Source organism: Brassica oleracea, chromosome C5 (genome assembly GCF_000695525.1).
Source record: "Brassica oleracea var. oleracea cultivar TO1000 chromosome C5, BOL, whole genome shotgun sequence".
In the NCBI taxonomy this organism is placed as follows: Eukaryota; Viridiplantae; Streptophyta; class Magnoliopsida; order Brassicales; family Brassicaceae; genus Brassica; species Brassica oleracea.
The window spans coordinates 26,863,311-26,886,994 of NC_027752.1; the positions used below are offsets into that span (position 1 = coordinate 26,863,311).

General features: G+C 36.3%; 1 protein-coding gene across 1 annotated transcript in view; it reads right to left on the minus strand.

The window, feature by feature from the left end:
- Positions 1-22,617: 22,617 nt before the first annotated feature.
- The window catches only part of LOC106295862, a 13,492-nt gene continuing 12,425 nt past the window's right edge, over positions 22,618-23,684 (minus strand). Inside the window, exons 7-8 of the mRNA XM_013731855.1 lie at positions 23,112-23,164; positions 22,618-23,027 (exon numbers count right to left, since the gene is read on the minus strand). Coding sequence (XP_013587309.1) covers positions 22,717-23,027; positions 23,112-23,164 — 364 coding nt within the window. The 3' untranslated portion in view covers positions 22,618-22,716. The remainder of the gene's footprint in view (positions 23,028-23,111; positions 23,165-23,684) is intronic.

The window sequence follows — 23,684 nt, forward strand, 5'->3', positions numbered from 1 at the left end:
CTTCAAATCTAAACCCTAAAACATCAACTCTAAACCCTAAATCATCAACTCTAAACCCTAAATGTAAACTCTAAACTTTAAATCTAAACTTAAAACATCAATTTTAAACCCTAAATCATCAACTCTAAACCCTAAACCATGAAACATCAACTCTAAACCTTAAACCCTAATCCTTCAAATCTAAACCCTAAAACATCAATTCTAAACCCTACAGGTAAACCCTAAACCCTAAACCCTATTTTTTTCTGAAATTTGAACCCTAAACCCTAAAACCCTAAATCTTCAAATCTAAACCCTAAAACATCAACTCTAAACCCTAAACGTAAACCATAAACCCTAAACCTTCAAATTTAAACCCTAAAACATCAACTCTAGGGTTTTTAGGGTTTAGGATTTAGGATTTAGCGTTTCGAGTTTAGGGTTTAGAGTTGAAGGTTTAGGGTTTAGGGTTTAGAGTTGATGTTTTAGGGTTTAGGGTTAATTTATTAGGGTTTAGGGTTTAAAGTTTACCTTTTAGGGTTTAGGGTTTAGTATTAATAGTTTAGGGTTTAGTGTTAATGGTTTAGGGTTTAGAGTTGAAGTTTAGGGTTTAGAGTTTAGAGTTGATGTTTTAGGGTTTAGAGTTGAAGGTTTAGGATTTATGGTTTAGAATTGATGTTTTGGAGTTTAGGGTTTAGAGTTGATGTTTCAGGGTTTAGGGTTCGTATTTTAAAAAAATAGGGTTTAGGATTGATGGTCTAGGGTTCGTATTTAAAAAAAAAACAAGGGTTTAGGATTGGTGGTTTAGGGTTTTGAGTTGAGTTTTAGGGTTTAGGGTTTGAATTTCGAAATAGTATAATTCGAAAAAAACAAAAAAAATTATTTTTTATTTTTTTAGATTTTTATTTATTTAAATATTTATTTGTTATATATATAAAAAACAAGGGTGTAAGAGTCTTTTGTCACTTAATGAAGAATGTATTTTTGAAAAAATCCCTTTAGTGGTGGTAAAAATAAAAAGTGGTAAAGTGGCAAACATATAATTTCCCCTAGAATTAAACGGAGAGAAAAATGTCATAAATGTTTAGAACATTAATCATCGTAATAATAATTATTATTTTATATCAGATATAATAAAAGTATATTATCGCTATTAGATTAAATCTAAAAACTGCATATGAAATATCAATGAATTTAATCGTATAAATTTTAATTTAATGTAGAAACAAATTTGTACATAATAAATTATCAACATTAATTAATTACATAGATTTTGCTAATACTTATAATTATATATGTTTTCGCAATATTTTTATTTATTAATTTAAAATATAATTGAATAAAGGAGAATTCCTAATAGGATTCGGCCATTAATTTTAGAGTTATTTATAAGAAAATGCCACTGCTTTTTCTATAATTAATTTGCCTACCAGATTTAAAACTAATCATAAATCAAGTTTTTTTCTCAATTATAGTCAAACAGTATTAATAATTTTCTAACATTAGCATACAATCATATATTATATTACTAGGATCGGTACTTCTTACGGGCGGAATATACTTTATTCGTGATCTAGGATATACTCTATCATAATCTTCATAGTTAACAAATTGAAGTTGCATTTCTTATAGGGAAATTGCCAAAAATACTATTTTCAAAATATCATTTTTCATGTTTACACTAACTATTTTTACCCTCATCTTTAATGAAAGGTAAAAGACATTTATAACAAAAAAACATATGGTTAACTAATCTAAACTTAAAACATCAACTCTAAATCCTAAATCATCAACTCTAAACTCTAAACCATGAAACATCAACTCTAAACCCTAAACCTCGAAACATCAACTCTAAACCATAAACCCTACAACTTCAAATCTAAATCCTAAAACATCAACTCTAAACCGTAAACGTGAACCCTAAACCCTAAATCTAAACATAAAACATCAACTTTAAACCCTAAATCATCAACTCTAACCCCTAAACCATGAAACATCAACTCTAAACTCTAAACTCCGAAACATCAACTCTACACCCTAAACCTTCAAATCAAAACCCTAAAACATCAACTCTAAACCCTAAACGTAAACCCTAAAGCCTAAACCTTATATTTTTCTGAAATTCGAACCCTAAACCCTAAAACCCTAAACCTTCAAATCTAAACCCTAAAACATCAACTCTAAACCCTAACGTAAACCCTAAACCCTAAATATCTAAACCCTAAACCCCTAACCCTAAAACATCAACTCTAGGGGTTTAGGGTTTAGGGTTTAGGATTTAGAGTTGAAGATTTAGGGTTTAGGGTTTAGAGTTGATGTTTTAGGGTTTAGATTTGAAGGTTTAGGGTTTTAGGGTTTAGGGTTCGAATTTCAGAAAAATATAAGGTTTAGGCTTTAGGGTTTACGTTTAGGGTTTAGAGTTGATGTTTTAGGGTTTTGATTTGAAGGTTTAGGGTGTAGAGTTGATGTTTCGGAGTGTTTAGGGTTTATGGTTTAGAGTTGATTTTCGGGGTTTAGGGTTTAGAGTTGATGTTTCAGGGTTTAGGATTTATTTAAAAAAAAATAGGATTTATGATTGATGGTTTAGGGTTTAGGGTTCGTATTTCAAAAAAAATAGGGTTTAGGATTGATGGTTTAGGGTTTATAGTTGAGTTTTAAGGTCTAGGGTTTGAATTTCGAAATAGTATAATTCAGAAAAAAATTAAAAAAAATTATTTTTTATTTTTTAAATTTTTATTTATTTAAATATTTATTTATTATATATATAAAGAACATAGACATAAGAGTCTTTTGCCACTCAGTAAAGAAAGTATTTTTGAAAATATCCCTTTAGTGGTGGTAAAAATGAAAAGTGGTAACATGTGATAAACATTTAATTTCCCCTTTCTTATAAAAAGTAAGGAAATATTAAACCTATATATAAATATTTTTTTAAAAAATAAATGTTTAAAAAACTTTAAATTTTAGAAATCAACAACAATTTACACTTTCTACTTTCCCATCATTGACAAACTATATTTTTAATTGTTAGGAAAAAATATTGAATTATATTGCAGAAATTATGTATTTTCAATGTATTATCACTCGTTGAAAAAAAATATATTAATTTTTTTTTGGATTGAAATTGAAATACTAATTAGAGAAAATGGATGCATAAATGTTTTAAATAGATTTGATCTAAGTAGTAAACAATATCAAAACTCTGAGACAATTTATTAATTTTCAGAAAGGTATGATAAATGTGAAATTTAGAGAGAAAAACATACTTTATTTATATATAGTTTTTCTTTCTTTCTTTGGATTATTTTACTTATTTTTTTTTGTTTGGAAATCAACAACTATTTTACAGTTTCTCAGGAAACAAAAAATTGAATTATTTTGCAGAAAAGTTACACTAAAGTGTTATTTTAATTTATTAAGGTAAAACACATTTACATATCATCCACTAACAATATAATATACTTTATTTCTTCGGTAAAAATAATATGATATCTACTTGCGGGAATTTACACTTGAATGTAGTATATTTATCCCTTTCTTATTTTCATGCTAATCAGCATGTTCCCATAGTTATAAAATCTAATATAAATTTGTCTGTTTTTATCAAAAATATGAAATCTGTGCAGTGCATAGTGCATACACTCGAGAGAGCTTACAAAGACCAACCCATGGTTAATTTAAACCCTTAATTGACATCCATATCAAGTACTAACCTAATAAACCCAAATTAAAAAAAAAGCCCAATTAGTATGATTAGAATCATTCACCTAGGAGCCCAAGTGAGATAAAGTCTTGGCTTTGAAATGAAACATCCAACTAATGAAAAAGCCTATCGAGAAGTACCATCTCTTCCGCCGCAGTGAATTTGAACGGTTAGAGATGGGCAAATAAACCGAACTCGAAAACCCGAACCGATAAAAATAAATCCGAACCGATTTGAACCCGGCATAAATACCGAATGGATCTTGTTTTATGATATTTCGGGTAATGAGTATTATCCGAACCGAACCCGAACCTAAATGGATACTCGATATAACCCAAAACATTCAAAATTTTCAAAAAGAACTTATATCAAACATGATCTCAATTCTTAATATGTATTCAAAATATATTGAACATCTAAAATAATTATCTATTATGCGAAGATTGATGGTTGAAGGTTGAAGTTTTTAGATTTTGGTTTTGTTTTCATTGAATAATGTTTTTCATTTCATGAGAACTTGGTTTTCGTTTTATGCTTTCATTTATTTGGTTTTCTTTCGATCAATAACTATGTTTACCTTTCACTTGATTTTGAATGATCACATTTGATGTTCCTTTCTTTTTTTGAACAGATTTTATTTATGTTTTGGTTACAAAATAGGTACAAATCAAGTATTTTAAAACCGAAGAACCGATTTTAGTTACTTTTTGGTTACAAAGTAGATATAAATCAGGTACATTTAAACCGAAGAACCGATTGGGACCCGAACCCGAAAGTACATCGGGTTGTACCGGTTCTTTGAAGAATTTACTAACCCGACCCGAACCCGATAGAACCCGAACCGGTCCCGAACCGAATTTTCATATAACCCGAATGGGACTGATTTTGATAAACCCGAAAAACTAAAACCCGATTGGACTAAACCGAAACCCGATTGGGACCCCGAATGCCCAGGCCTATGAACGGTCCAGAATCTCGAGAACTCAGACTCATCTGCTCATCCTCATCCACCTCCATATAAGTCACCAAACCATTCCTCTTCCCAACCTCCACCTTCATGGCCTCTCTCTTCTTCACACGCTCTCTCTCAATCTCTCACTCAATTCAGCAGCCGCCGCAGCTCCAACACAACCACCAGAACCTTATCAACTACTATCTCATCCGCCGTTTCCATCCCACCGTACTCTCTCCTACCTCGATCCTACTACGGTGGTGTCAAAACAGTCACTGTCTCCTCCCTAATTGCCGGGAAGAAAACCATCCTCTTCGCTGTCCCATGAGCTTTCACTCCAACCTGCTTAGCACGTCCATGGATTCGTTTCCAAAGCCGGATAGCTCAAATCCAAATCAAAGAAGGCGAGAAACAACGGTATGTGAAGCATGAAATGATGAATTACACGGATACAAACTTAACTATTTATAGTCGTAGATTCACCGACTTGAAGAAGAAGAGATTCATTGAATGAGAAACGGTAGAATTAATGGGGAGAATGAATGAAGAAGAATGTTAATGACTACGATTGAATGTAGTCCGTAATGGTTCTGGTTTCTCATTACCGATGAGAAGAACTCTAGCCGAATTCCATCGGAGATTGGCCGTTATTAATCGTCTCTCCAGAAAATATGAAAACCCTAAAAATTTGGAGTCATCATTCTTGAAGAAAGCAATGGTGAGAAGACAAAGGTAAAATGGGGTTAACTTTATTTTACACTTTTAGCCCAAATAATTATATTCAAACCAACCAAATTTCAACCCGTTTAAAAGCCCATTAGAAACCAAAATGAAATCAGAGTTTTTGTTATGTGCACACGTGTCACTCTCTCCTTGACTTACTTTATGACGTGGAATCACCAGGAGAGAGTAAACCCAACTTTATAATAATAGATTATATTTATATCTGAATACTTTTCATCTTAAACATATAACACAACAACTACACATATACAAAAAAACACATTATATAATTTACAAAAAATACATTTATAAACTATAATATGTTGTAAGATAAAATAATTCAAAAAGAGATAATTCCGCGTTTTGAAAGCGCGGATCAAAATCTAGTATATACTATTATAGCCGAATCCCTACTAGGATTATGTCCTTAATTTTCTAAAATAATTACAATGGCACTGCATTGCCATATTTATAAATTACATTATTAATTGATATTGACAGTAAAAAGGAACCACTTATCTTGCGGTATTTAAAACAAATCCTTTGGAGATATACACCGGTCAAAATAAGGGAATATTTCCCAAAAAGAAAAGCAATAAATCATATATATTTTGATCTTTTTCATGTTGAATCGAAAGTGGTGAATGAAGAATTATATCTGAGATAGTATATATGTGAGGATTGTATCATCGTTATTTAAAAGAGAAGTTCGTTATAAATCTACAGGTACGTGAACCCAAATTAACCATAACAGAAAAGAAACATATCTAATTGAAAATAAATCATGAAATTGAAATTGATAGATTTCATAAGTTGCTGATAAATTGTAAGATAAAAGTAGTTAAAGAGATAATTCCATCAATGTTGAATATCAATCTGAACAATGGGAATCTCCATAATATCGAGGGCTTTTTGCAAATACGACTACAGCGATCTTGGTTCTGTGAAGGAGAAAAGTGCAGGAGGAAGACGAGAGGGAGACTACCGATACTCCTCTCCTCTACACGGTGCCCTGTATTGCATACAGAGTTTTTATTCTTTTGGATAATCACGTTCCACCCCCGTGGTGTGTTTTGCGTGGGTATCAAGCTAGACTGTGTAGCCATGAACCGACAAGTAGAATCTCGTGCAAGGGGGGCTAGCGAGATAGTGAGACGTCGCACCCAAGAGAATGACGAAGAGGAGATCATTAGGGTTCCTACGTTTGATAACTCGGATCTGATTGCGAAGTTTAAACAAACCCTAATTGGAAGGATGTTTCACCCTGACGGAAGAAGTGTGGAAGCCCTGTTGAAGCATATGCCAAAACGTCGGATCTGGGATGTAGAGGGAAGAGTACGAGGAACGAACTTAGGGAATAACAGGTTCCACTTTGATTTCGATAAGGAGGAGGATCTGATTAAGGTGCTGAAAAAAAAGGCCTTGCCACTTTAATAGGTGGAGCTTCTCCTTAGAGAGATGGACCCCTACAATCAAGGAAGATTTCCCTAACTCTCTGCCTTTTTGGGCGGTGGTATCGGGTGTGCCGATTCATTACAAGAAGCTCGAAACCTATGAAAGTGTGGGGAAAGCATTGGGAGTTTATGACAAGGCGGATGTGGAAGGAGGCAGAGTGCGAGTCTTTGTTAATGGAGATTTGCCACTGAAATTTGATTGTAAGATTGGCTTCGAGAATGGAGATGTAGTAAAGGTGACAATTCAATACGAGGACCTCTATAGACACTGCTTCTCATGTAAGCGGATATCTCACGAGGAGGGGACTTGCCCTGAGCTTAACGAGAACCAAAGAGAGAGAAACCGTCTCACAAGAATCGAACAAAAAGATAAAGAGGAAAGAGCAACAAGAGAGGCGTTCTCACAGCCACAACGAAGGAGCCCGGGTGCCTACAATGATAGGTATGATCTGGAAAACAGGGGAAGAGAGAAGAGACCCATGTACCTAGAGTCTCCAGGAGCACACAGAGGGAGTCAAAGAGAAGATGAGAGGCAGCATGATCTACGCAAGCAATTAAAGGAAAAACGAGAGGTTCACTCAAAAAATGTATGGAACAGACTTGAAAATAATAATTATTCTGAGCTTCCCCGTAATCGGGCGAGATACCATCCGTATCAATACAGCTCTGGAGTACTGCAAAGGGAGAGAACCAGAGATACTGGTTCATCGTCTGAATGGCACCCAAAAAGAATACAGGGGACTCAGTATGAGAATCAATCGAAGAAACATTGGGATCAGGGATATACAAATTCCAGGAGTAGGATGTCAATCGACTCGCAGAGAACTATCTCAGAAAACCCCCGACGACAAGATTACAGGGCACCTGCTAGGAGGTGGAAATCACGATCCCCACCATCAGGGACATTGGAATGGAGACCAGTTAACAGAGCCCGAGAATCTGAGATGCCACGGGGCCTGCTGAAGAACGACAACTTGGTAGGAAATCCCAAAGGATCCTCGGGAGGAGAGGTTCCTGAGGAATCTGCAAATAATAGGAGCAATACTGAAACTCAAGGACGCTTACAGGACAATCAGACAACACATTGTATGGATATTGATTCAAATGAAAGAGGCCATGAGGAAGAAACGGCCAGGTCCAAAGAAAGACTGCCTCAGACAAATGACCTAAACCAGGGCTTGAGGGTTGAACAAGGCGATGAAGAAGTCCGGGAAACAGATAAAGAGAAGCGCGAGAAGAGAAAGAGACGGATAAGGATATCGAGGAGTATGCTGCTCTAGGCATGACAGACGAGATGACTGATGAGGATGATCTTCTGGACGACATTGCAGAAATGGAGAAGCAAATGGAGGATGGCCGGATAGAGGCTATCTCGCAACTATCTCCGGAGCGCCCTACGAACAAAACCTCTGTGTCGAAGGTTAAGACTGGCATGCTCAATATTCAAGGAGGGGAGAAAGGTGGACGCCCAGGAAACACAATGGAAAAAAAAGAACAAACAAAGATCTCAACAGAATGCATCCTTAGGGCGAAAGAGGGGAGCTCGCAGCCCGGATCTTAAAGGAGCTTCAGCGTCAAGAAAGCTAGCAGGACGAGGAAGGCTATCACCAAAATCAAAGTTAATGAAGTCTATCCGAGAAGCGCTAGACGAGTCTCGTAAAGTCCCTCGCCATGAGGTGTACCCATCTGCGATAAAAAGCAGAAAACCAGTGTCAACTCTAGGTTCGATGGTGTCCCAGAAACCATCCAGTACTCGGATATGAATGCAATCACTTGGAACTGTCAGGGGGCTGGCGCGTACCAACGCTTCTGGAACTTTATTGGAAAAGATATAGTCCATACAGTTCAGAAATTCTTCTATTCAGGAGAACTAGACGAGCGAATAAACCAGACTAATATATGTCTTATACCAAAGACGGAGAGACCTAGAGCCATGACAGAATTTCGGCCAATTAGCTTATGCAACGTAAGCTACAAGATCATCTCTAAGGTTCTCTCAACTCGACTCAAAAGAGTGCTCCCAAAATAAATTTCGGAGACACAATCGGCCTTTGTGGCTAGTAGGCTCATCACAGATAATATTTTGATTGCACAAGAAATGTTCCACGCCTTACGAACAAACCCAAGTTGCCAGAGCAAGTATGTGGCTATAAAGACACACATGAGCAAAGCATACGATCGTGTAGAGTGGAGCTTTCTGGAGGAAGTTATGAGTAAAATGGGTTTCGATGGGAGGTTGATTAATAGGATCATGCGCTGCATCTCATCGGTATCAATCAGGTCCTCATTAATGGGGACGCAAAAGGGAACATCATACCATCTCGCGGATTGCGACAGGGTGACCCGCTGTCACCATTTCTCTTTATACTATGCACTGAAATGCTTATATCCCAGATTAAGCATGCAGAACAGGAGAAGAAGCTCACTGGTCTAAGAATCGCGAGAGCAAGCCCACCAGTCTCGCACTTGCTCTTCGCGGATGACAGCTTATTCTTTTGCAGGGCTGACCCAGAAGAGTGCCGGGAACTTATGAAAATCATCGATGTCTACAGTAACGCCTCAGGACAACAACTGAATAAGTCAAAGTCTTCAGTTATGTTCGGTTCTAAGGTAGTAGCGTCCTCAAAAACTGACCTGAAAAGGTCGCTGGCCATTAATCAAGAAGGTGGAATGGGGATATACCTCGGACTACCAGAAAATATTTGTGGATCTAAGAAGCAGGTGTTTAGCTTCGTACAAGAACGCTTAAACGTTCGCACCAATTCATGGTCGACGAAGCTCTTATCTAAAGGTGGTAAAGAAGTTCAGATCAAAGCTGTTGCTCAATCAGTCCCATCCTACACTATGTCTTGCTATCTACTGCCAAAGGGAATAACAAAAAACTTGACGAGCGCGGTCTCACGCTTTTGGTGGAGCACCAAGATAAATAACAGAGGTCTCCATTGGGTAGCTTGGGATAAAATATGTGTACCGATGGAGGAAGGAGGACTTGGCTTCCGTGATTTTCACGAGTTTAATCTAGCCTTACTAGCTAAACAACTATGGAGAATACTTAAATACCCACATTCCCTCCTAGCTCGAGTTCTTAAAGGAAGATACTATAGGCATTCTAATCCAATGAAGGTGGAAAGAGCTAGCAACCCATCTTACGGATGGCGAAGCATCCTTGCATCCAAAGAAGTTATCCGGAAAGGTCTCAGGAAGAAGATAGGGAATGGCCATGATACAAAAGTCTGGGATGAGCCGTGGCATCCCTCAACGCCGGCGCGACCCCCGCTTAATGTTGGAAACTTCCGGGACGAGGAGTTACGGGTTCATCATCTTATAGACCAGCAGAATCAATCCTGGAACATGGAACTATTAAATGAGCTTGTCGCAGTGGAAGATATACCGAGGGTTGCGTCGCTCCGTCTGAGCCGAACAGGTCGCCATGATAGCTATTGCTGGGACTTTACAAAAGCAAGACAAAGTAAAAAGTATGGTCTTTAAATATAATTTTTGACTTACTAAAGAAAGCAATCTGGAAAATTTCAGTAACAGAACCAAGCACAACAGGACTTAAGAAAGCAATCTGGAAAATTAAAGCTCCACGTAAGCTCAAACACTTCCTCTGGCAGGCCACATCGGATTATCTCGCAACAGCGACACAACTAAAAGAGAGGCACTGCTCTAGAGAAAGTATATGCGGTCGGTGTGGTGCTGAAAGTGAAACGATTAATCACACACTGTTTGAATGCCCACCTGCTCTACAATGCTGGGCTCTCTCTACCATTCCAACTCCTCCGGGGATTTTCCCGAGTAATTCTTTATATTCAAATTTGGATTTCTTGCTATTTCGCGCCAAAAAAGGAGGAGTGAACCCAAAAGTGCTGGCTTCATTCCCATGGATCGCTTGGTATATTTGGAAGGCCCGTTATGAGAAGATTTTGAAAGATAAGGATATTTCGCCATTGGATTCGCTGCAACTCGCTGTAAAGGAAGCGGAAAGTTGGACGTTAGCACAGAGGATAACAGAGGAAACCACCAGGAACACGGAAGAGCAACAAAGCTTTGTAAATGGATCAGTACAAGCGACACACACAGCTCGATGGAAATGCCAAATAGATGCGTCTTGGACTAATGCCCACGATAGAGCTGGGCTTGGCTTCGTGCAGATCGATGAGGAAGCTCCGGTTCTGTTTGGTGCTACCGGTATTCGTGACATAGCTTCTCCTCTTCATGCAGAAGCTGAAGGATTGATGTGAGCTATGCAGGAACTGCTGAAAACAGGACACAGAGAGGTGAGGTTCGAGTCTGACTGCGAACAACTGATCAAGCTGCTAAAGGAGGAAGAGGACTGGCCTGCAATGGCACCGGAGTTAGATGAAATAAAAGCCCTATCATCAGATTTTACAGAATTCTCTATATCTCATATTCCACGATCGATGAATGTCCGTGCCGACACCCTCGCTAAAGGTGGAAGATCACGCGTATTTGGATCTCCTTTTGTCAACTACTTTGCACCGAATTGGCTAGTTCAAGCTGGCCAAAGAACTGCTAGGTAGTCTTTAAAAGTTTCTATTCGATGTCAAAAAAAAATTAAAAGTTTTTATTTGATTTAAAAAAAAAAAAAAAAAAAAAAAACACAAAATCAACTCACGATTTTTGTGAAATTTTCATTTGCTCTATTCATTCCAAAAGTTTAGATTATTTACGAAAATGCCACTATTATTATTTTTTTTGAAAATAAGTGTTTTACTCTCGCATCCTCGTATTCTTCAAATATTTACAATATTGGCATTGACATCAATACACCAACCACCATGAATAACCAATTTAAACCTCTTAATGGACCTAAATATCGATTTTGACTCTTTCTATCTCATTAACTAAAAACAACATCTCTTTCACTTTCTCTCTATATTCATCCAAAAAACAAAGATTTTAATTCTAAATTTTTTAAGGTTCATAGAACCATTCAAGCTCATGATTCGTGGTCATTAACAAGTACATTGCTTTGGTGGTGAAATATTGTGTGGTTGGAGAAGTTAAACAAGTTATCTCACTAGTTAAAGCTATGAAATCAATTTTTTTTACACAAAAGTCTTCTAGTCAATGCATAAGTTAGTTTCGCAGTTGACTTTATGTGTGTCTTTTAGAGACGACTTCTTTGGAAGTCTTCCGGTTTTCTTTGTTTTCAAGAAAATTAAATAAGACTTCCCGGTAAGTCGTTTAGGATAAACATGTTAGTTTTGCATTTGATCGGATTGTGTCAAAAATTTGACTTTTCCTAGATGACTTACATGGAATTCGACAACAAAAAAATTAAAATTAATTATTTAATTTTTACTATACGACTTCCAAGTAAGTCGTTTCAGGTTACTTTCGCAGCTGAAAAATAAAAATCAAATATTTAATTTTATACGGACGATTTCCATGTAAGTATTCTGGTAGATGACTTACACGGAAGTCTTCCAGGATTTTATTCCGAGATTCTGGTCAAACCTTGGTTATTACAAAAGACTTTTTTGTAAGTCGGATAAAATAAAATATTTTAGTTTTATTTTTCAATTGCAAAAGTAACCTAAAACGACTTACATGGAAGTCATTTAGCAAAAAAATAAATATTTAAATTTTATTTTTCTGTTGGACGACGTCTGTGTAGGTCGTCAAGGAAAAATCAAATTTCTGACACAATCCGGTCAAATGAAAAACTAACATGTTTATCCTATACGACTTCCATGTAAGTCGTCTAGGAAAAGTCAAAATCTGATATATAAAGTCAGTTGAAAAACTAACCTATGCATCGACCAGAAGACTTTCGTGCAAGTCTTCTGGACGACGTTCGTGGAAGTCGTCTACGTCGACGTTTAATAAAATTTTATTTTCTCAAAAACAATAAAGACTTTTTAACGTTTTCTTGTTAATTTATGTATGTTAGTCAATATTGGGGCTCCTGAATGAAATTCATAACTTAATTGGTGATAATTATGAGGTTAACAACATTCATGCTTATTAATGTTTCTAGCTAATGAGAGAAGACTTCCCTAGAAGTTTTCTACGTTAGTTCATGTAAAACTTTTATTTTCAACTTTAAGATATATATTTTTTAACTTTAAAAGTGTTAAGTAACTTCAAGAATATCAAGTCTTACGGTTTAATGTTTCTTCTTAGATCATAAGGTATACTTTTTAACTTTCATGAAATTTGAAATTTTAATCTTTACTTAAGTTGCCCGCTTAAATTTTAATTTCCCGCTTAAATTTCCCCTTTATATTTAAATTTCCCGTTTGAAATTTAAGTCTTCCAAAAAGTCTTAAGAGAAGAAGTCTTCCGGAAGACTTTCCAGAAAACTCCTAATGAAACTGTTATAGGTTTGAACGGGAAAACAGTCATTTACCCAACATATTACGATATATTCAATTCATACCCAACTTATATAGCAATGCCAAAACATACCTGAACTTATATGGTCGTGCCAAAACATACCTGACTTATAATTTTTTGGCGAAATCATACACCAGTCACCACATCAGCTGCCACATCATCCACTTTTGTTCTTGTGGATGCTACGTCAGCTAATTTTGCTGACGAGGATGTCATGTGTACAAAGTTTTTTTTTAAAACACTAAATAGTGTTTTTATAAAAATAAATTTATAGAAAATGTAAAATTTTATAAATTTTTATTATTTAGTAAAATTATCAAAAATTAATTAAATAATTAAATTTTAATCTTATATAAGAGATAGATCCTATCACAAACCGTCCTTATAAGAGTTATATATGTGTTGCAATGATTCAAATTCAATGTTAGTGTTGCAGTCTTGTTACTCTTTATTAATCATGGGTATGTTATCATATTTTTTTCTAAATGTAAACACAACCATGATTAATCAAGAGTAACACAACTCCAACACTAGTATTTAATTTGAATAATTACAACAAATATATAACTCTTATAAGGACGGTTTGTGATATGATCGAAATATTTACAAACATCTCTCTTATATAAGATTAAATTTTAATTAATTAATTAATTTTTGTTAATTTTACTAAATAATAAAAATTTATAAAATTTTTCATTTTCTATAAATTTATTTTTATAAAAACACTATTTAGTGTTTTCAAAAAAAGATTCGTACACATGACATCCTCGTCAGCAAAATTAGCTGACGTAGCATCCACGCGAACAAAAGTGGATGATGTGGCAACTGGTGTATGATTTTGCCAAAATATTATAAGTCGGGTATGTTTTGGCAAGACCATATAAGTTTAGGTATGTTTTGGCACGGCCATATAAGTCGGGTATGAATTGAACATATCGCGATATGTTGGGTATGAAATGGCCGTTCTCCTAGGTTCGAACTAAAGTAATGTTTGATCTTTTGTGAATTTGACTAAGTTTTCTTGAGAAGTTTTCTCTATTAGTTCTAGTAAATTTGACTAATTTTTTTGTATTATTGTGTTTTGCTATTGAAGTTGTAATAATAACTTCAATATTGTCAAGTACTTTTGGCAAGATTATATTGTAGACATGAACATATCTAACAAAAAAATTTATTAATATCTTTTCAAAATTACAAAAAAATTTAAAACTAAAAGAGTATACATACAAATTACAAAACAGACTATAAACAAAACTATTATAGCCCATTCCTCCACAAAGACAAGCTTAGACTCCACTTGACATGAGAGAGGACTTTGTCAGAAGACTTCCAGAAGACTTTCCTAGAAGTCTTCCAAGTCTTTCTCAAATTTGAAAACCATGCATATCAAAAATCATTCAAATGACTTCAAAACATAGAAAAACTTCAAAAATAAGGTAAGAGCTTAAAACAATCGAAAGAATTTTCAAAAATTATGAGCTTTAAGCAACAAGAGGTTACCAAATAAGAAAATATGATTTATAGATCTACCTTTAAAAGAGTGGAAGATGAGAACCATGTAATAAAAAACCTACAAACAAGATGAATTAATGAGAATGACATGAGACAAAAAATGATAAATTGATATAAAGTTTGGTGTTTACAAAAAATGATAAATTGTGAAAAAGATAAGAGCTTTAAGCATCTAGAGGTTACCAAATGAAGAAAAATCAGGCATATAAACTTACCAAAACATTCAAATCTGAAATGGAATAGGAGATATGGGAGAAGACTCCGCCAGAAGTCTTCCAGAAAGTCTTATAGTGCATTAAATGTTAGAAGACTTCCCTCCACGTCTGTCTCAGATCTGAAAAACCTGCATATCCAAAAATATTTAAATGGCTTCAAAACAAAGAAAAACTTCAAAAATAAGATACGAGCTTAAAACAACCAAAATAGTTTTCAATAGGTAAGAGCTTTAAGCAACAATAGGTTACCAAATAAGAAAATATGATTTATAGATCTACTTTTAAAAGAGTGGAATATGAGAACCATGTAATGAAAAACCTGCAAAAACAAAATAAATCAGTGAGAAGACATGAAATAACTATAAATTGGTATAAAGTTTAGTGTTTTTAAGTTCAAAGAGATTAGAGAGAGGTTGGAGAGTTTTAGAATGAGAAACATTACATTTCTGTTGCAGCCATTCGAGAGAAATAGAGAGAATGTGTAAATTTTCTTTATATATGGAGACAAAAATTTCAATAAGGCTAATTTTTTTTGATTCAGAAGACTTTCAAGTAAGTCTTCTAATCTTGAAAGTCTTCTGAATCGAAAAAATTTAACCTTATTGAAAGTCTTCTAGAAACTAAAATATTTTTAGCAGGAAACTAAAATATTTTTAACGGGAGTTAGAAGACTTTCAGGGAAATCTTCTAACTGATAAAATACTAATCACCAGAAGACTTCATAGAAGTCGTCTAGACCCTAAATATAAATCATAAACTCAAATAACTGATTAAATAGAAACAAACACTTCATTAAACTTAAAAAGTGTTTAATATACACAAAACTAAACATATATATATATATATATATATATATATATATATATATACGTGTGTGTATATGTCAAATTTTAATTTTTCAAAAAATGTTACGCTTCCAAAATCTAACCCAAAGAATACATACATTACTATCACATATGTGGGCAAACCCTAAACCAACGAATATTATGACTCACTACTTTCACTCATCTATGTTGAAAATAATTCTTTTTTATTATATTTTAATTTATATCACTTACAACTATTTATAATTACATGATATCAATTTTTTCCCAATCTAAATATTTTTTTAAAAAATTAAAAAATTATTTTTAATATCTACTATATGAGAAGACAAAACCTTAGTGGACTTACAAAATCTCAGAAGACTTTACGGGGTTATATTCGTAAAAATGAAATATTGTTTTTTGTTTGGTCATAAGAGGCTTGTTGTTATTTCACTAGCCTTTTGAGTTACTTTTGCATTTGATTCAAGTTTGAGATACTTTTGGAGGTTAAAATCAAATTTTGAGTCATATTTTTCAAATTCCCCTGATATCAAATTGCATAATGGAAAATTTGGGGCACAAATATGTATTTGTCCCTATTAAACTTTTAATATCTTTTACAATTTATAATTTTACCTAACTCAAGCAGTGTTTTTCATTTTAGAAAAAGTTTTCACTACTGTTAAAAAGTTATTAAAATTAAGTTAATCTATAGAAGACGGGTTAAAAATAAAGTTGAATTCATTTTAGTTTTAAAACATTTTAAACAATGTAACATAGGTCAGTAATTATACTAATTTTCAAAACATTTTAAACAATGTAACATAGGTCAGTAATTAATCAACATAATAGAAATAAAATTTAAAGTGGATTTTTTAATTAAAATCAATATCGTAGTTTATAATAACACGATTATTGCACGAAACTGAACTCCGCCAAAATTTAGTTTACAAAAAATAAATCATATACATATATTTAAATATATAATATACATAAATTTTAAGAATGGCCCGTTCGAATATTTATGTCGGGTCCAAAGGGGTTTGGTATCGTAATTTTTAGATAAGTTGCAGATCAGTTTTTCGAATACATATATTATTCCCAAGCCTTATATAAGGTTATCAAAAATTAAAACACATATTCTTATAAATAATATTTATTTTTTAAATAAAATATTAAAAATAAATAAATTAAAAGAATATGTATAATGATATTTTAAATCTCTACAACTATACGAAGAGATGTATGGGAGAGGAGGAAGGTGCGGGTCCAACTATGGTTGTGGCAACACTATAGTAGAAACTATTTAGCGGGTCCAAGTGAGAGCTACAGCTTCGTGACTCGGCTTGAACAAGATGGGATCTTCTAAGCACAGTCCAATGAAATATTGGTTTTTGTATTAAATTTTTTATTATAAATTTCTTATATAAGTTCCCAAATTATGTAAAGAAGGTTTTTTCACTAACTTTCTTAAGAAATGGTTGAAGTCTCCAATATCTCAGATTTGGCTTAGGGTTTGAATCTCCTGAGTTTGTGAGAAGGTTTCCTCAAAGAATCATGGAGAGGAGGCGGGGGTTGTCTGGCAACATCTTCACTAGTTTGGAAGATCTTGAGTTCTCTCCATACTCTGTAGATTCTCTAGTGGAGAGGCTTTGAAGAACTGCTTGAGCAACTAGCTGAGTCTGACAATTGAAGAAGAGATGACCTGCATCTCTGTCATGTGTCGGGAATATTCCTAGTGTTATCATTGGAGAGAAGCATGTGAAGTGAAGAAGAGCTGTTGGGTTTTCCCTCATTAGCCCAAGTTTAATCTTTAATCAAGCTATAACCAAGAAGTCCAATAAGAAGAAATATCTAGAGGAAGAAGAAGAGTGTAGAAGAAGAATAGTGTAGAAGATGAAGTGTGTAGAAGATGGAGTGTTCTAGAATTAACTTGTAGTCTCCCCTCACTAGTATAAATAGAGATGTCTAATTCACTTGTAATCATCCAAGAATCAAGCAAAGCAATAGAAAGAATTTTTTTTAGAAATAGTTCTAAGACTCTCCAAAAAATCTCCAAACACAAAGCTTTAGTACAAAATCCCCTTTCCAAATACGAAGGCTATCTTAATCACTAACCGTCCACTTTCCATCTTAACCTCTTCAAGAAAATATTATCCGCTAATTTTTCCCAACAGCTGGTATCAGAGTTAGGTTACCATTATCTTTGAAGAAGTGAAGATGGAGGCCACTGTTACCTTTGAAGGTGACATGTTCAAGCTCACGACGGACAACTTCTCTTATTGGAAACCGATGATGGAAGATCACCTTTATTGCAAGGATTTGCATGAGCCCTTCATCATGAAGGATAAGCTGGAAGGAAAGGATGATAAAGCATGAGAGATTCTTAATAGAAAAGCAGTTGCCGTAATATGCAAGTATGTTGACCTATCTCTCTTTGAACATGTCTCTACCTACACAAATGCTTTTGAATTATGGACAAAACTTGAATCCATGATTCAAAAGAAAACACCTCGAAACAAAGCTCTTCTTGTTCGACGGTTGGTAAAGTTGGAGTACAAGGATGGCCAGAAGGTTCGAGTTCTTATTCAGAAGCTAACATTGTTGATAGACGGGGTAGAGAAGAGACTCGTGGTCACAGCAGAAGCAGATGACGAGATCAATTTCGAGGAAGATCCAAGTCACGTCCAAGAATTACCTGTTATTATTGTGGTAAGCTGGGTCACATGAAATCGGAATGTCGGTTTTTCAAGAAAGACAAACAAGCCGGTAATATCAAACCAGACCGGTTCAATCCTACAAAGAAGCAAGAAGACAAGACTACCACCATTGTGGAAGACCAGAGCGAAGAATTATATCTCGTTGGAGAATGTAATCCTAGCTCTGATGATAGCTCATGGATCGTCGATTCTGGTGCTTCTTTTCACGTCACCCCTCATGGAAGCTTCTTCGCAACCTACCAAAGTGGTGACTTTGGTAATGTTCAAATAGGAAATCAAGGAAGAAGCAAGATCGTTGGAAAGGAGGATGTTATTCTTACATCAAACACATGATGTAAGATAGTTCTCAAAGATGTGAGGCATGTTCCCAACATTCGACTCAATCTCATATCAACTGGGAAGCTTGATGATGCCGGTTTTGATAGCCACTTTGGAAGTTGCAAATGGAAGCTAACCAAGGGGAGTTTAATCATGGCTCGAGGAAGAAAAGAAGACTCTTTATATGTAACACAAGCCAAGCTTTGCAAGAAATAAGTAAATGTTGCAAGTGATGACATGGATATATGACACCGAAGACTCGGGCATATGAGTGAGAAAGGTTTAAACATACTTTCTCGCAAGAAACTTCTTTCTGATATGAAAGGTCTCTCTTTCTCACCATGTCAAGATTGCTTAGCCGAAAAAAAACATAGAGTCGCTTTCTGAAGATCGTCTACGCCGATGAGAAGAAAGCATATTCTTGATCTTGTGCATACTGGCTTATGCTCCATGTCCGAGAAATCCAAAGGAGGGGCATCATATTTCGTCACCTTTATTGATGACCATTCAAGGAAGGTATGGGTATACCTTTTGAAGTCAAAAGATCAAGTCCTTGATGATTTCAAGGAGTTTGTAGCCCAAGCAGAACGAAGTACGGGTCAAAAACTCAAGTGTGTTTGATCTGACAAGGCGGAGAGTATCGGGGTCCCTTTGAAGCGTTTTGCAAAGCTCATGGAATCAGAATGGAGAAGACAACACCAAAGACGCCACAACTGAACGGGCTACCTGAAAGAATGAATCAAACTATCACAGAAAGAGTTTCGGTGCATGCTCTCTCACGTTAAACTACCCAAACCATTTTGGGGAGAAGCCATAAAGACTGCAGTGAATGTCATAAATCTTACACCATCAGTTCCTTTGGAAGGCGAAGTCCCGAAAGAAGTTTGGTCGGGTAAGAAGGTCTCTTACAACCATTTGAAGGTGTTCGGTTGCAGAGCGTTCGTACATATACCTAAGGATAAACGAGCCAAGCTAGACTCCAAGACTAAAGAGTGCATCTATCTTGGGTCACCAAGAGATGATTTCAGTTATCGGCTTTAGGATCTGGTTAACAGAAAAGTTATCCGGAGCAGAAATGTTGTTTTCTTCGAAGATCAAACATTCGAAGACATCAACAAATCAAAGAAACCAAAGCTAAGGGTTGTATGGAATGAAGATTCTCATAAACCTCAAGATCATGAACAAGTGATTGGAGATGATGGCGAAGGGGATCCCATCATGGATCCAAATGGTGATGAAAGTGAAGAAGATGATCAAGTGGAGCCAGAGGAAGAACATGAGCCAAGAAGGTCTGGAAGAGCGACAAGACCATATGTAAGATATTATCGAGATGAGTATGTTAATCTTACAGATGAGGGGGAGCCTCAAAGCTATGAAGAGGCCATAGGAGACACTCATAGAGATGAATAGGTTGAAGCTATGCAAGATGAAATGCAATCCTTGCATGATAATCACACTTATGAGCTGACGAAGCTACCAAAAGGAAAGAGAGCCTTGAAGAACAAGTGGGTGTACAGGTTGAAGTATGAGGAGAGAAGCTCAAATCCAAGATACAAAGCTCGAATGGTTGTGAAGGGATTCAACCAGAAGAAAGACATAGATTTTGAAGAAATATTCTTTCCAGTAGTAAAGATGTCCTATATCCGAGTTGTTCTTGGTCTAGCAGTGGTTCTAGACTTAGAGATTGAACAACTCGATGTCAAGACGGCTTTTCTACATGGTGAACTCGAGGAGGAGATCTATATGGAACAACCTGAAGGATTCAAGGTTCCAGGAAGAGAAGACTTGGTGTGCCGATTAAAGAAGAGTCTTTATGGCCTCAAGCAAGCCCGAGACAATGGTACAATAAGTTTGACTCCTTCATGGTGGATCATAACTTCAAGAAAACCAAGAATGATCATTGCGTTTTCATAAAGAGGTACGAAAGCGGCGACTTTCTCATATTTTTGCTCTATGTTGACGATATGTTAATTGTGGGCCAAGATCACAACAAGATAGCCGCATTGAAGAAGGATTTAGGATGGTGTTTTGCGATGAAAGATCTGGAGCAAGCGAGAAAGATTCTCGGAATGAAGATCACTCGGGATAGACCAAAGAAGATTTTATGGTTGTCCCAAGAACGATATGTTGAAAGGGTGCTGGAGAGATTCAACATGCACAAAGCAACGCCGGTGAGCACTTCACTTGGTGGACATTTCAAGCTAAGTTTGAAGCAAAGTCCAACAAGTGAGAAGGAAAAAGGGGAAATGAAGACTACCCCATATGGATCAGCAGTGGGTAGTCTCATGTATGTTATGATGTGCACCATACCCGACATTGCCTATGCTGTAGGAGTTGTGAGTCGCTTTCTAGCGAATCCAGGAAAGGAGCATTGGAAAGCAGTTAAGTGGATCATACGCTATCTACGAGGCACAATGAAGAAGTGTCTATGTTTTGGCAACGGAAAATTGGATTTAAACGGTTACACCGATGCAGATTGGGCTGGTGATAAAGATTCAAGGAAATCGACATCAGGATTTGTGACTACCTTTGCAGGGGGAGCTGTTTCATGGCAGTCGAAGCTACAAAAGTGTGTTGCCTTATCCACCGTGGAAGCGGAGTATATCGCAGCAACGGAAGCGTGCAAGGAGATGCTATGGATGAAGATCTTCTTGCTTCAGTTGGGAGTAAAACAAGACAAGTACAACATGCTATGTGACAACCAAAGTGCTATTCACTTAGCAAAGAATCCAACGTTTCACTCTCACTCAAAGCACATCGATATCCGACATCATTGGATCCGGGAAGTTCTTGAAGAGAAGCTCATACGTCTTGACAAGGTACATACTGATAAAAACTGGTCTGACTTTATGACCAAGGTATTGCCGATCAAGAAGATTGCTGCAAAGGCACGGGTATAGCGGCGGTTTCGGGCTAAATCCGGAAGGGAGAAATTTGTTGGGTTTTCCCTCATTAGCCCAAGTTTAATCTTTAATCAAGCTATAATCAAGAAGCCCAATAAGAAGAAATATCTAGAGGAAGAGGAAGAATAGTGTAGAAGATGAAGTGTGTAGAAGATGGAGTGTTCTAGAATTAACTTGTAGTCTCCACCCACTAGTATAAATAGGGATGTCTAGTTCACTTGTAATCATCCAAGAATCAAGCAAAACAATAGAAAGAAAACATTTTAGAAAGAGTTCTAAGACTCTCCAAGAAATCTCCAAACACAAAGCTTTAGTGAAAAATTCCCTTTCCAACTACGAAGGCTATCATAAACACTAACCGTCCACTTTCCATCTTAACCTTTGAAGAAAATATTATCCGCCAATTTTCCCAACAACAGCCTCGTCTGTGCTAAGTCTGCAAGGAGCTTTTCGCCCTCGGCAATGAAACCACACAGCTTCCACGTCTCCATCTATACCATGGTCAGTGTATTGTACCTTGGTTAAGTGCCCGTAACTCCTGCCCTCCCTGCCTGTTCGAGCTACCAACAGATGATAAAGACTACGAGGAGCATAAGCAGAATGTGGTGGAAGTGAGCGAGGAAAGATCCTCCTCTGATGATGATGTTCGCACAGAGGTTTGGGGAAGAGGATCATCATGTAGAGAAAGGTGAGAGTGAGGCTGATGTGAGCAGAGTTAGGAGAAGAAGATGGCTATTTCCGGCTGCTGCACCAGTTGTGAGTCTAGTGGGTGTTGTGCTGGCAATGTGGCTAAGCAACCCGCAGAGGAGGGATATAGTAATCTCTTACAGCCAAAGGGAGAAGAGGACCAGAAGATGGATGCCTTTTTTTTCTGACCGCTGATGATGCTACATGGATATTGACTATGTGTTGTTTGCACATGTTAGTTTAATTGAGGTTTAAACCTTTTTAAAGCACAAGTCAGAAACTATAATATACTTTGATTTATTAAGAGCAAACAAGAGGAAGGTCGCTCAGCTCATGTGGCATTACACAAGAAATTAAAAAAAAAAAAAAGGGAAGAATCTAGAAGAGTATGTTGATATACAATACCATCCATCCAGCCATTGAGAAGATGGCAAAGATGTGAACCCAGAAGAGCACAGCAGCTGACTCCCTTCCACATCCTCTCAGGTTGGCAACAGCACCTGAGAGCACAGAGGTAGGCATTGTGTGTTGTAGAAGTAATACAAACCTAAACATCTTGTCATCAGTTGGAAGGAACCCAAGTTTGTCTGCTAATGTCACTATCCCTAGCCCTGCTGGTGGCACCAACACCAACCGTCCAACTATAATCGCCGCTGTTGTCTTGAAACCAAGTTTAGAACTTCCTGGTCCTGTAAAATGTTTTGTACAAGGAAGTTCCAGTAAGATGGGCTCAAAAAAGATCTATATGGAAATGAGAGAGGAGCCATCCTTACCGTTGATGAGATTCCCACCAAGTGCCAGCAAGATGCAAGGTATCATGGCGTCCCTAAAGTTTTTAAAAGTTATATTAACGTATTGATTCGAAGAATGTAGGAGATGGATTACATCCCTCCACAAGGCCCATCGAATAACAGGCCCTAGCCCGGCAAGCTTGACCAGTTTAGTCGGTTTAAGCAGCTAAAAATGTCGGCTCGACCCCAGAGTATTTTTAGCCGATCAGCTAAACCGACTAAATACGCTCGGCTTATAGAAAACAGTACCAAGGCCCGCATACTCGGCCTTTAACGACAGGGCCCAAAGGACGACACGATTAGGGCATCACGGACGGTTACACTATAAGAGGGGATGAGGAGACAACGAAAAGGAGGACTTTTGGACAACGCACACAGAAACGGCTAGATCAAGGATTTTCCTAATCATCTCTTTGATCCTGTTGCTTAAACCTTGTCTCCTTATTTCCCGTCAATCTTGTAACCTCTTGTTTGATTCTAATAAAAGCGTCTTTAGTCACCCCATTCCTACGTTCATCATTCTAATCAACCGAATCCTGCACAAACAATTGGGGT